At 42.3% G+C, this 13332-nt stretch overlaps 2 protein-coding genes across 3 annotated transcripts in view; both read left to right on the plus strand.

Annotated features, from left to right (window-relative positions):
- Secisbp2l (SECIS binding protein 2-like) overlaps positions 1 to 10130 on the plus strand; it is a 47581-nt gene extending 37451 nt beyond the window's left edge. For both annotated transcript variants that reach the window (XM_013010156.1, XM_013010157.1), the window contains 4 exons: positions 862 to 1082; positions 2455 to 2609; positions 3525 to 3744; positions 6173 to 10130. In XM_013010156.1, the coding sequence (XP_012865610.1) occupies positions 862 to 1082; positions 2455 to 2609; positions 3525 to 3744; positions 6173 to 6855 (1279 nt within the window). In that variant the 3' untranslated portion in view covers positions 6856 to 10130. The remainder of the gene's footprint in view (positions 1 to 861; positions 1083 to 2454; positions 2610 to 3524; positions 3745 to 6172) is intronic.
- Shc4 (SHC (Src homology 2 domain containing) family, member 4) overlaps positions 9299 to 13332 on the plus strand; it is an 88545-nt gene continuing 84511 nt past the window's right edge. Inside the window, exons 1-2 of the mRNA XM_013009964.1 lie at positions 9299 to 9310; positions 10564 to 10614. Coding sequence (XP_012865418.1) covers positions 9299 to 9310; positions 10564 to 10614 — 63 coding nt within the window. The remainder of the gene's footprint in view (positions 9311 to 10563; positions 10615 to 13332) is intronic.

Here is a 13332-nt window from a genome sequence, read left to right on the forward strand (position 1 = left end):
ACCAGGTTATAAGTACCTTGCTTCACTCCTTACATTGTTGTCCCCCCATCTGTCCCAACCCCCCTCATTCCCTCAAGTTACCTGGTTCCATTTTCACATAAGGACATTGAATATTATGACATTATTTGCCCATCTTTCCTTTCTCTATTCATCTGTGACCTCCCTGACAAAACATGTTTCAGCTTCCTGGTATGCATTTTGTTCAGCTGTACGTTACTTGCTCAGAGAAGTTATGCTGTTGGCTCCTCTACTGAATATACTGTATTTTGTTAATTTGTGTATATCTATAAATATGGCCCTGTATAAATGGAAAAAATATATTTTTGCCTTATAAAAAGCTAACATTTGGTTCATATCATTAGGAATTTCATAATGGGAGTTTAGATAATATTTCCCTGAAGTTAACCTATCCTTTACTAAAAACCATCTTGGTGAAAATGAAAAAAAAAAAAGCAAGCCGGGCGCCCGTGGCTCACGCCTGTAATCCTAGCTACTCAGGAGGCTGAGATCTGAGGATCATGGTTCAAAGCTAGCCCAGGCAGAAAAGTCTGTGAGACTCTTATCTCCAATAAACCACTAGAAAACTGGAAGTGGCGCTGTGGCTCAAGCGGTAGAGCACTTGCCGTGAGCTGAAGAGTTGAGGGGGACAGCGCACAAGCCCAGAGTTCAAGTCCCACTACCAATAAAACAAAAAAGGGCAATGTATAACACTTTTCTGTCTTTCTAATTGACTAAATTATTTGGAGGCTTTAAAATCTTTATTGTTTACATTTTCTCTCAAAGATTCTTTCCTAATGTAATTTTGTAATTATCAGAAAATAAGTTTAGGATAGCATTACTTATTGTTTGCTTCCTTTACAGGTATTGTAACCAAGTTCTTTGTAAAGAAATTGATGAATGTGTGACTCTTCTTCTCCAAGAGCTAGTCAGTTTTCAGGAACGCATCTACCAAAAGGATCCTGTAAGAGCAAAAGCAAGAAGACGGCTGGTGATGGGTCTAAGGGAGGTTACCAAACACATGAAGTTGAACAAAATCAAGTGTGTTATAATTTCTCCAAACTGTGAAAAAATTCAGTCCAAAGGTATTCATTTGGTGTAATTGTAGGATGTTCTGGGGGTGTTTTTGTTGTTGTTTTTTGTTTTTTGTTTTTTTGCCAGTCACGGGGTTTGAACTCTTGGCCTAGGTGCTGTCCCTGAGCTCTTCAGCTCAAGGTCAGTGCTCTGCCACTTGAGCCACAGCACCACTTCCAGTTTTCTGGTGGTTAATTGGAGATAAGAGTCTCACAGACTTTCTTGCCTGGGCTGGCTTTCAACAGTGATCCTCAGATCTCAGCCTCCTGAGTAGCTAGGATTGCAGGCGTGAGCCTGGATGTTCTGTTTTCAAGTGAGAGCCACCGGGCGCCGGTGGCTCACGCCTGTAATCCTAGCTATTTCAGGAGGCTGAGATCTGAGGATCGCTGTTCAAAGCCAGCCCGGGCAGGAAAGTCTGAGACTCTTATCTCCAATGAACCACTAGAAAACCCGAAGTGGCTCTTTGACTCAAGCGGTAGAGCGCTCGCCTTGAGCTGAAGAGATGAAGGACAGCACCCAGGCCCAGAGTTCTGCCCCACGACCGACAAAAATAAATAAATAAATAAAAATAAAGTGAGAGCCATTTGTGTTTCTCTGTAGAATGTAGTGATAAAATAAGTACCTGAAGTTGAGTTAGGGTAATTGAGGTTAACTTGTAAAGGAAGTCATGTGTGGATCCTGGATAAGGATTTCAGTCAGATCCCCAACTGCCCCTTCTGTAGTGATAAGAGAGGGCACTTGTCAGTGTGCATTTCTTTACTTCTGGTACCTCTCCTCTTAAAAGAAACTAGAAAAAATATAAAGTTCTCTGCTCCTGCCTGTGGTGGAAATTTGTCGCTCAGGAACCCAGCCTCTCTTTAGAGAGGCTCTTGGGGAATCAGTATGCAAACACTTGGACCATGTGGGTGCTCCCGATTTTTCCTTTGAGGTGGAGGAGCAACTAGTAGGTGATTAGACACTGATCAGAGGCCAGGGACAGGTGCATCCAGGAGGAGACCAATAAAACTACCCAATCAGTCTTTCATTCCATGGTGACAGTTCACTACTTGGCTGAAAGTTTGCGCTAAGAGTAACAATTATAAATAATTTCTTTATAACAAACGTTTGCTAAATTCAGATTCGATTGCTGTTAGGCTAATCCCTAAGAACAAACAAAAATAACTATGTTTGAAGGAACTTGAGACTTAGTTGATGGAGAAGGAAAGTTGCATATACAAATATGTAAATGCCTGTGCAATAGAAATTCAAAGTGGAGAATGTATCCACCGTAAGTGCTGGACACGTTCAAAGAATGTTTTCTGGCGGCACGAACATGTTTTTAGCTAGATCAGCTCCTTTAGGAAATAATGAACTGAAACCTCCACATGTGTTGGTCTTTCTTAGGTGGACTGGATGAGGCTCTCTATAACGTTATAGCTATGGCCCGGGAGCAAGAAATCCCTTTTGTGTTTGCCCTGGGAAGGAAAGCTCTGGGGCGCTGCGTGAACAAGCTGGTTCCTGTCAGCGTAGTGGGAATCTTCAACTACTCTGGCGCTGAGGTAAGAATTGAGGGACATGCTGTCATTCTCCGGGCAGGAGTGGCACACCCTCTGTTGACAATGCCAGAACCTTTAAAGGAATGAGCTGACAAAGAATGAAAGGAAGTTCTGGAGTGTTAAATTGCTTTTTTAGTGGTGAACATGTTTACAGGGGTTAATCCTGAAGCAAACATCACTGACTTCCTTTTGGCCTATTCCTTTTTTTTTTTTGCGGGGGGGGGGGGAGGGGTCTGGTCATGGGGCCTGAACTCTGGGCCTGGGCGCTGTCCCTCAGCTCTGCAGCTCAAGACTAGCACTCCCACTTGAGCCACAGTGCCACTTCCGGCCTTTTCTGCTTATGTGGTGTTGAGGAATCGAACCCAGGGCCTCATGCATGCAAGGCAAGCGCTCTTCCACTGAGCCACCTTCCCAGCCCCTGGCCTATTCAGTTCTTCCAACAGGCAGACGCTACAGGCCCCTAAATAATAAGCCTTTAACTTTTCTGTACAAATAGGGCAAAGCATGCCCTATTTCACCCCTCAAATTATACATTTTTCAAATCCCATACCAATGCCATCTTCCTTCATGAATTCTTCAGTGATGTCCAGAAATTAAAGCCATAACACTTTCACTTCTCAAAGCACTTAAAGTGCTATGCTTAAAAAAAAAAAAAAAGCAAAGGATTCCACAGGAGCATGCGTGGGGGTCCATCTCGCACCAGACTACAGGAGAGTACAGTTGTTGAATTGACAGGCTGTATCACATTCAGTGTTAGAATCAAGAAGTGTCCCCAAATCATATAAGTTACAGTGTATTTTGTAATTTAGATAACATTCAGGTTTTGTCCTGATTGGAAAGTATATCTGACCTAAAACAGAAGCCTTTATCGCTAAAAATAGGAATAATAATGGACTGATGGGATCTCCGTGTTTCTAGAGCCTGTTTAACAAGTTAGTAGAGCTCACGGAGGAAGCCCGGAGAGCATATAAAGACATGGTTGCAGCCATGGAGCAGGAGCAGGCGGAGGAGGCCCTGAAGAATGTGAAGAAGGCGCCACACCACATGGGACACTCCCGCAACCCGTCTGCGGCCAGCGCCATTTCCTTCTGCAGTGTGATCTCAGAGCCCATCTCAGAAGTGAATGAGAAGGAATATGGTAAGTGGTTGCAAGTCATTATAAAGGATGTTAAAGTGCTTAAATTTACTTGGTAAGTTTACTTGGTAAGTAGCTTTCCACCCTAACTTGTCACCTTTTGTAAGTCTTTTTTGACTTTTTTATTAGTATATATTGATTGATTTTTTCATTTTTCAGGTTTTGCCCAAAAATTTGACATAAATTTGCCTTAAATATGTCCCTTAAAAATTAAAATTCCAGCTACTCGGGAGGCTTAGATCTAAGGATTGTGATTCAAAACTGGCCAGGGCAGGAAAGTCAAATAGAAGTGGAGCTGTGGCTTAAGTGGTAATGCACTAGCTTTGAGCAAAAAAAGCTCAGGGGCAGTACCCAGACCCTGAGTTTAAGCCCCAGGACCAGCACAAAAATAAATAATTAAAAATAAAATATTTGTGACTGAGAGTTTCTATGAGAAATTTCTTTCTTTCTTTTTTTTTTTTTTGTTGGTCATGGGGCTTGAACTCTGGGCCTGGGCGCTGTCCCTCAGCTCTTCAGCTCAACGCGAGCACTCTACCACTTGAGCTACAGCGCCACTTCCGGTTTTTTGGCTTTGAACTGCGATCCTCAGATCTCAGCCTCCTGAGTAGCTAGGATTACAGGCGTGAGCCACCAGCGCCCGGCTTCTATGAGAAATTTCTGTGGAATTATCTTTCCAATGTTTCTTCCTTGTTAAGTCTGTGAATTATAATGTTATAAACAGTGCAAATATGGATGGAGGAGACCTTGTGTTCATGAGGGAAGGAAGTGCATCTAGGAAGAACCTGTTCTATTCCAAAGTATCTGTAGGAAAGAAAGGATTCTTTTCTGTATAAACCATGTCACCTGATTCAAAGTTTCCCAGATATGCTCTGTATCAATGTATAATCCATGAGTGGTAATCAAGTTGAATACACTCATGTGATTATTCACTACAACTTGATAAGAATGTACCTGGTCATGCGCTGGTGGCTATGCCTGTAATCCTAGCTACTCAGGAGGCTGAAATCTGAGGATCGAGGTTCAAAGCCAGCCGTGGCAGGAATGTCTGTAAGACTCTTATCTGCAGTTAACTACCCAAAGGCCAGAAGCATGCTGTGTCTCAAGTGGTAGAGTGCTAACCCTGAGCCCTAAAGCTCAGGAACAGCACCCAGGCCCTGAGTTAAAGCCCCAGGAGAGAGAGACAGAGAGAGAGAGAGAGAGAGAGAGAGACACAGACACACACACACACACACACACACGATACACCTATAAAATGCAAATAGTTGTAATTAAATGATACTTTCATTTTAAAAAATTAACACAAAAAAAGAGGCAGAACTGAACTATCTCTACTGATTCCTGGCATATTGGTGCTTGTCTAGTAGTTTGGTTCTAAACTGATTTCCTAGCATAAAAAAGTATTTCAAACTGTCACCAGGGTATTATGTATTATAACCTGTTTTTTTTGCCCTGTAAAATTACTGAGTAAGTCCTGTCCCTGCAGAACACAATCTGTACTTAAAGAGAACCATCAGACACAGGGACAACCAAGCTCCCCTGCAGCCTCTCCATTCCATTTCCCTTGAGGAGACATGGCATGCACCTGTAAAATCTCACATGCTCACATTTCTGATTTCATTGACAAAGCAATACCAAGAAGCAGTTAATTCAAAACAAAAACAAAAGGATGATGGGGAAAAGAAAAAAAGTTAACCTTGTAAGCCAAGTTATATATATTATAAAATAAATTTTCAGAGATGTTAGAAATTCATAGATGGATTCATTGCTTATACATAAAGGAAAACATCCGACCCAAAATTTAGGTGACATGCTCACCGAAATGTGGTACAGACTCATGAAATCAGCACTATTTTGTTGGTTATTTGGCTCTGCCGTGTGTGAGTGGTGTGCATGTTTAAGCTCAGTATGGTTCAGTGTGCCTGCCTGGTACTGCCCCCCCCCTGCCCACGCCAATACCAGGGCTTGAACCCAAGACCTCATTCTCTGTCTTGGCTTTTCTGCTCGTGGCTGGCACTCTACCACTTGAGCAATACCTCCATTTCAACCTTTTTTATGGTTAATTGGAAATGGGGCTCTCGACTCTTCTGCCCAGGCTGGCTTCAAAGTATAGTTCTCAGATCTCAGTTGCTTGAGTCGCCAGGATCACAGATGTGAGCCACCACCAGGCAAAGGCAAAGGCAAATGCATCCATTTTCATGAGTATATAGATGTTATGCATTCGTTTTTGTTGTTTTATTTCTTCACTTGAAGTGCCCATTCTTTGAAAATTGATTTTTCCTGTACAACATTTAAACCAGTACTAGAATAAACTAAATCTGAAAATTTTCCAGTCAGTTACTGAGCTAAAATATTTCTGCTGTTTGGCGGCTTTTTAAGTTCCATGATTTGGAAACCGTATCCTGGTTGTTAAAAATCTGCTTGCTATTTATAGAGACCAATTGGAGACATATGGTGGAAACTTCAGATGGACTGGAAACATCAGAAACAGAGAGAGAGGTCTCCTGTGAGCATAGCTCTTCTGAAAAACCCAGTAAGCCCTTAGGTGACACAGCTTCTGCTGGCAAGCAGCCACCATTGGTGGCTACAGGCAGCCCTACCTCAGCCACGAACCTGGGGAAGTCTGCCACAGGTGACCGAGAGGAGGGGAGGCCGGACGACCTGGAGTGGGCCTCCCAGCAGAGCACCGAGACTGGGTCTTTGGATGGCAGTTGCCGAGATCTTTTGAATTCCTCCATCACCAGCACCACCAGCACTCTTGTACCCGGCATGCTTGAGGAAGAGGAAGATGAAGAGGAGGAAGAAGAGGAAGATTATACGCACGAACCCATATCAGTAGAAGTCCAACTCAACAGTAGAATTGAGTCATGGGTCTCTGAGACCCAGAGGACGATGGAGACCCTCCAGCTTGGGAAAACCCTTACTGGTTCTGAGGAAGACCACGTAGAGCAGAATGGAGAAGAGGAAGCAGAAGGGCCCGAGGTTTCAGAAGCAGGGATGGATGGTGACACATGGACTCCTGACCTGCAGGCTGGTCCTGAGCAGCCAAAGCCCAGCAACGGCAGCTCCGTGAACAAAGAGCGCTCTGATTCCACACCTCCACCCCAAAACATGTGACTCAGGAAATGGGACCACCATGCTCTGTCTCCAGCTGGGTGAGGGTGGCAGCTATAACCCTCGATGCTTCATCTCACCATTTTGCTCTGCCCTACAGTTACTCTATGTGTTTAATGCCCAACATTTTTGTTTTTAGCTTTTACCTGTTATAATCTATAGCTTAGATTTTAATTAGCATCTAAATGTCTAAGAATTGTGTGGGAAGTTCAGATTTGTTTCAGTTTACTTTGTTGTGAAAAATGATTAAAGAAAGAAGATCACATTCTAATGGAATTAGTTCTTAAGTAATGATTTAAGGTTGTTTTTTAAACTAAAGATCAAGGATCTAAGGATAAAGCAGCTATACCAATGTTTCCTTTGAAACCTGTAACTCCTTCACTCTAATTTGTTGAATCAAGAAATAGTTTAGGCTTTAAAAAAAAAAAAAGAGCTAGAGGTAGGACCAGAAGTCCACGAAGTATATATTATGTTAAAAAAAAATTCATGCAGCTTTTATTTGGTGATCATTGTACTCCGTTAAGGTTGGGATGGGCTAAAACAGAACTTAGGCAAGTGATAGAGCCACCATGCCAGAGTAGCGCTGCTGGCCTCATTTGTGGGAAGCAATGGAGGTTATCTCTAATAGCGAGCAGTTACCATGATGGAACCCACCGGGTTCTGTCTTGTATTTGCTTCTTACTTACCTCAGGAATGCTCTTGTACATAGTCTTATTTCCATAAAACTAGGCAGGTTTTTGACAGGTGAATAACTATAACTGATTATATGCACTTACATGTAAAACTATCCCGAAACAGTTATTCGGATATGGTTGGTCTTCCTTGCTTTCAGTTTAGGACCCTCTTGATTTGAGATAGGGATTTGTTTGGATATCCAAACTTACCCTGAGTGTAAACCATTTTCATCTTAAAAAACAAAAAAAAACGAACACCAAACATTTCATACCTGTCCCTGAGCAATTTCCACCCACCGTAGTTGCTGACAGGAAGTCAGGGAAAGGCATTTTGCACAACTTGTAACACATTCTGCCGAGGCTTAGAGGAGAAAGTCTTTAGAAAAAAAGAGAAAGTTGTAGTAATTGTGCTGAACCTATTAGATGATACAGAGTATATAGATATATGCAGGAATTAATTTTTTATTCACTGTTATTTATCTCTGCCCTTCTCTAGGAATGTGTATACTTGCTTGGGAGAAATTAAACATAATGAGCTAAAGTGTTATATTTGCCAGTCAGGCTCCAGTGGGGGAATTGCAAATTACCCATTCTTCCCTCTTCCTTCCACCTCTTCCATCTCCACTGGCCAGTGTTCTCATTCACCATCCTCTTCCCACTGAGAAGCTCCCCTAAGCAGACACAGACAGAGGAGGGAAGAGGTAGTTCCCTGCCCTCCTAGCTATATGTGGCAGGGCTTTGCCTCACAGAGGCAGAAGAGAAGAGTTGGGAATATCTTTTACTGAATTCACAAGGACTCTGTGCTAGTTTGAGTTTTTTTTTTACAGTGCTGGCACTTAACTACTGGAGAGATTAGACTTTTGGTTGATGATGGATGTGAATTGTGAAAGTGTAGGAGCATCACTGTATAGAAAATGTCAAACCTGTCAACTGTCTTAGTGTGCAGAAAGGGGACATGATTGTATTGTCCTGTCCAAATGATTCTCCAGTATAGACTTAAAGTCACTAATTACCGACACCTAAAACACAGCAGGTAAGGAATGAAGCCTTCAATATCGTAATCATGCATTGATCCCTGGCCGATCTTACTGTCTCTAAACTTGTTTAAGGAAATGATAGAGGTTTTGAACTACTGACAATCCTAGGAGTGATTTGGAAAACTTTTCCTACTTTTTAAGGTATTCATTTCCTTTCTCAGTGTCGGTGATTCACACAACTCTTGATCTTGAGTTAATAGGTTTTCAAAGGTTTCTTATATTTTATATATCTTCTAAACATGAATTGTCATTTTAGATTTTTGATATTTGTATCAAAAGAGAAGCTGAGGAGATCTTAGAACATCAGGAACTTAGTTTTGCTATCAACTTCTGATGTGTTTGATTATGTTTGATACATGCTCTTCATGTCTAGTACCTCCTCTGGCAGCAGATTCAAGGGACCAGATTCATTCGCCTTTGTTGTATGAAATGGTCACTTCTAGAGGACAACCCAAGACTTATTAAAGGAAATGCTCCTATTACACTGAGAGTATCCTTAAGTATATATCGATATGTTTACCATTTGTTTTAGTAAATTTTGGAACTTGCATATTTTGAACTGCAGGCTGTATGAGAAGTGGGACAGGCTTGGTTAGGTTTGTCTTAGGTCTCTTTTGGTTTGGAAGTGCTTGTGGTTCACTCCTTGGAGACTTAAGAGTAAGGATTCATCAGTGCAGAAAATGAAACCAGTGATGTCTTTCTTAGCATAGAGAAGCTATTTCAATACAGACGAGTATGACCTACAGTGTGGGTTCCATTCCTCCTCAAGTTAGACGTCTGCTTCAGAAGGGCAGTTTGCTATGAGAATGACTTCTCAGAATTAATTTCAGGTTTGACTGGTTGTAAATGATGTAATCTAATTTCTTTTGACTAAACATGGAGAAAAATAACGTGTTACAAATAGAAAAGTTTTTACAGGCTTTGACTGGAGGTCATTTTTTGCAGAGATGGTATTTTATATGCTTCCAGTATTTGGAAAAGAGCTAGTCAAGAGGAATTCACATAGTTTCAATATTGATAATTTAATATCTGAATAATGTAGTTGTCTGATTTCTTAATAAGCTGGGGGAGGTGGGAGGGGTGGGAATTATAATGTGCAAATGAATAGCAATCTCTACATTCATTTCCAACTTAACATAAAACCGCTAATCGTAACACATTGTTACTTTAATATATGTATAAAGAAGTATTACCGTTTGTAAAACTGTTTGCTTAAACAAATCTTATCATGTAAGTATTTTCTGTACATTGTGCCAACAGATGAGGACACAAATCTGCTAAAAACAAAAACAACTTATCTTCTTTTTGATTTTAATTTTTTTTCTCTGAAATAATTTATTTACAGACATCTCCCCGTCCTTACAACCAGTAACCTCACAGGAATCAGCCAGGCTGTTCACCTGTGAAATCTGAATTCTTAATCAGTGATAAAGATCGAAACTCTGTTGGCACATCACACCTTAAAAGTATTTGTATTATTTTGTAATTTAATTTCTAAATATACCACACAAATTTATAACTTAATGTTTTAATTGTAATGCTCTAATAAAAACTAGCGAAATTAATATGAGTTACAAACATGAGTGTTTCATCTTATTCTTTTGCTGAATGAAGGATGATTGTTATATCACGTTTGTAACCATCTTTTGCTTTATGTAAATACTAGTGGGGATTCTTCTATACTAATGAAATTATTGGAACATAGTTTATCTTTTCAGAATAGATGTTTGAATTGCCCACCACGTAAGACAGAGGGAAAAAGAAAGGTTTAGCTCTTGGTACCCCACAGTGCTCATATAGGTTAGCCAAAGGAAGGAGTTGTTCAGAGGAATCTCCATCTAGGGATGGTGGTGTGTTCTCTAGCATAGTCTTGCACATCTTACCAGACCATCCTGGACTGGAAGGCTGTAGAGTACTCTGTACTTGATAGTTGTTTCTAGCCACTCAGTCCTCACAACAGCCCCTAAAGGCAGATGCCATTGCTACTTCTCACTTTACAGGTGAGAAAACTTGTGGACACGTCACCTAGCTTGTTCAAGAACCCACAGCTGGTAAGTGGCAGATCTGGGATTCATACTTAGTCCCATTACACACCCATGCTTTTAACCAGGGATTGGGGCGAGGGGTGGGGGGTCCTGGATACAAACTCAACATACTTCTGTCATCTCCAGGTGTCTGCTGCTGCGTAGAACTTGAGGTGTGAATGCACTGCCTTCCGGACCGCTCTTGTCAGCTTGCCTGATTACTTTCTCCCTATCATAGTCCCAGACAGTATTTGCACCACTGCTGCCTGCCTTTCTTTTCCAGTAGTAGTTTCTCTAGCTGGCCAGAAGAGGGTGTGCATAGCACCTGAAAACCTACTACATAGTAGTAACGTCTGAGTAGAAGGAAGTACCTTAAACTCAAGGCCTTGTCATAAAGGTGCTTAGTCTCCGTCTCTGCTCTGAACATGCTCACAGATACCATTTCATTTCTGCAAGACCATTAAACGGTATTTGGACTCCTTTTGTGAGAGCACAGACCTATGATCCCAGCTGTTCAGAGGTGGAGGTAAGAAAATCCAAAGGCCTCAGGCCTTGAGCACAGAGAGGCTCAAGGACAGTGACCAGGCCCTCAATTCAAGCCCCAGGACTGGCAAAAGCAAAACAAAACCTTTTGCACTGGGAATGTGGCTTAGTGGTAGAGTGCTTGCCTAGCATGCATGAAGCCCTGAGTTTGATTCCTCAGTACCACATAAACAGAAAAGGCCAGGAGTGGTGCTGTGACTCAAGCGGTAGAGTTCAGGCCTTGAGCACAGAGAATCCAAAGACCCAACAGAGCAAAAACATGAGACCCTACTTGAGAAAACCAAAAGCAAAATGACAGAGGGCGTGGCTTACCTACTTTTTAGAGTGCCTGCCTGGGAAACTTAAAGCCCTAACTACACGCAGTATTTAAGTAAAGAAATTTTGAGTTGTTACATAGGACATACCTCAACTTTTTCAGCAGTTCCATCAATGTTTTTGTCTTAACCTTCCTATGTTGCTGACACGAAGTATGATAGTTGGTTTACTGTGTAACGAACACAAGTGTCTGGATGGGTTGCAGAGCCAAAGCATGGGCAAGTTATAACTCCCACAGCGCAAAGTTGGGGTTGGGAGATGTTGCTGGGTTCCTGTATTCCTCTCCATCTTGCCATATTGACTGCGTTTGCCAGCCCCAGGCAAAGCAAAAGGAGTTGTTTTCTGTAGCAGAAATGGTTAGTAGGTCATCGGGTGGCTTTAGCCTGGAAGCAGAGGTTTGGCACAAGCAAGCATGAAGTGTACGAGCATTGGAGCTTTCAGTCGAGTGTAGAGCTCTTGGAGAACCGTAGAGGAGCCAAACAGAATGGAATTGTGGCTTGGTGAGCTATGCCTTATGCTTTTAGAGGTTAGTGTAATACTTTGTTGTCTGGCAGTACTAAGGCTTGAGCTTGGGATCCTGAACCTGCTAGGCAGGCATGCCAGCACTGAGCTAGGCCCCCAGCTCTGCAGTAGTATAGGTTTCTGTGGAAGGAAGGAAAGCTTCATCTCAGAAGAACCAGCCACAGACATGGCCTTGAGTTACCCCAAAGGAACAGGTTCTGACCACAGGTGCTCCAGGATGGGGCCTGGATTTGAGGTAGTGTCGGTCAAGCCTGTGTCTGCCAAGGGAAGGTGACATCACTAAGGTGGCACCTAGTTAGGTGGGCACCTTCTCCAGGTCATTGTTATTTTCCTTTGATAATATCCTTTTGTAAACCCTCAACTTGAGTACAATGAATTTACTGTAAAAAAAAAAAAAATCTTGCCCAGTGCTGCTGGCTCCCGTCTGTAATCCCAGTTACTCAGGAGGCTGTGATCTGAGAGCTGCAGTTCAAAGCCAGCACCAGGCAGGAAAGTCTGTGAGACTCTTACCTCCAATGAGCCACCAGAAAAATGGAAGTGGCGCTGTGACTCAAGTGGTAGAGCGCTAGCCTTGAGCAGAAAAGCTTGGGGACAGTGCCCAGGCACTGAGTTCAAGCCCCACAACCAAAAAATAAAAAAAAAGTCTTAATGGTGGTAGGGGTTGAGCCAGGGCCTGGTACTTGTTAAGCAGGTACCCTTTCACTTGAGCTCTGCCTCCAGCTCTTTGCTTTTAGTTTTTCCTGTAAAGTTTCTGTTTTGCCCTGGCCAGCCTTGGACCATGATCATAGACTGAATTGCAGATTTGCATTAACATCAGATCCAGCGTATTTGCTGAGGTGTAGGGGGTCTCTCTTTTTCTTTCTTTTTTCTCCCTATTTCTTTTTTACTTAGGCTGGCCTCCCTGTCCACCTCTATAGTAGCTGGGATGATGGCTTGAGTCACTGTACCTGACCCATGAAATTTAAATAGTTAATTTCATTTGTTATCTGTGGTTTAAAAGAATGAGAAGAAAAAAAAATGAGAGCAAAGGTGGAAAATACAGGTTTTTCCATCACTTTGCTCAGGGGCCGTGCTATTTTCTGTACAGTTCTAATTTGGGTATATGGGCTGCTGAAGCATGCATTAACTATTCAATTTTTACTTTTTTTTCCCTCCAATATTGGGGCTACACCTATTTATTTATTTATGGCAGTACTGCAAGGCCTCATGCTTGCTTAGTTTGCTTGTTTGTCTAGTGCTCTACTACTTGAGCAGTGCTTCCAGCCCAGCTTTTTGGTGTAGAGTTTTTTTTGGGGGGGGGGTCCGGTCGTGGGGCCTGAACTCTGGGCCTGGGCACTGTCCCTCAGCTCTTCAGCTCAAGGCTAG

This window comes from Dipodomys ordii, unplaced genomic scaffold, assembly GCF_000151885.1.
Source record: "Dipodomys ordii isolate 6190 unplaced genomic scaffold, Dord_2.0 Scaffold11, whole genome shotgun sequence".
Classification (NCBI taxonomy): domain Eukaryota; kingdom Metazoa; phylum Chordata; class Mammalia; order Rodentia; family Heteromyidae; genus Dipodomys; species Dipodomys ordii.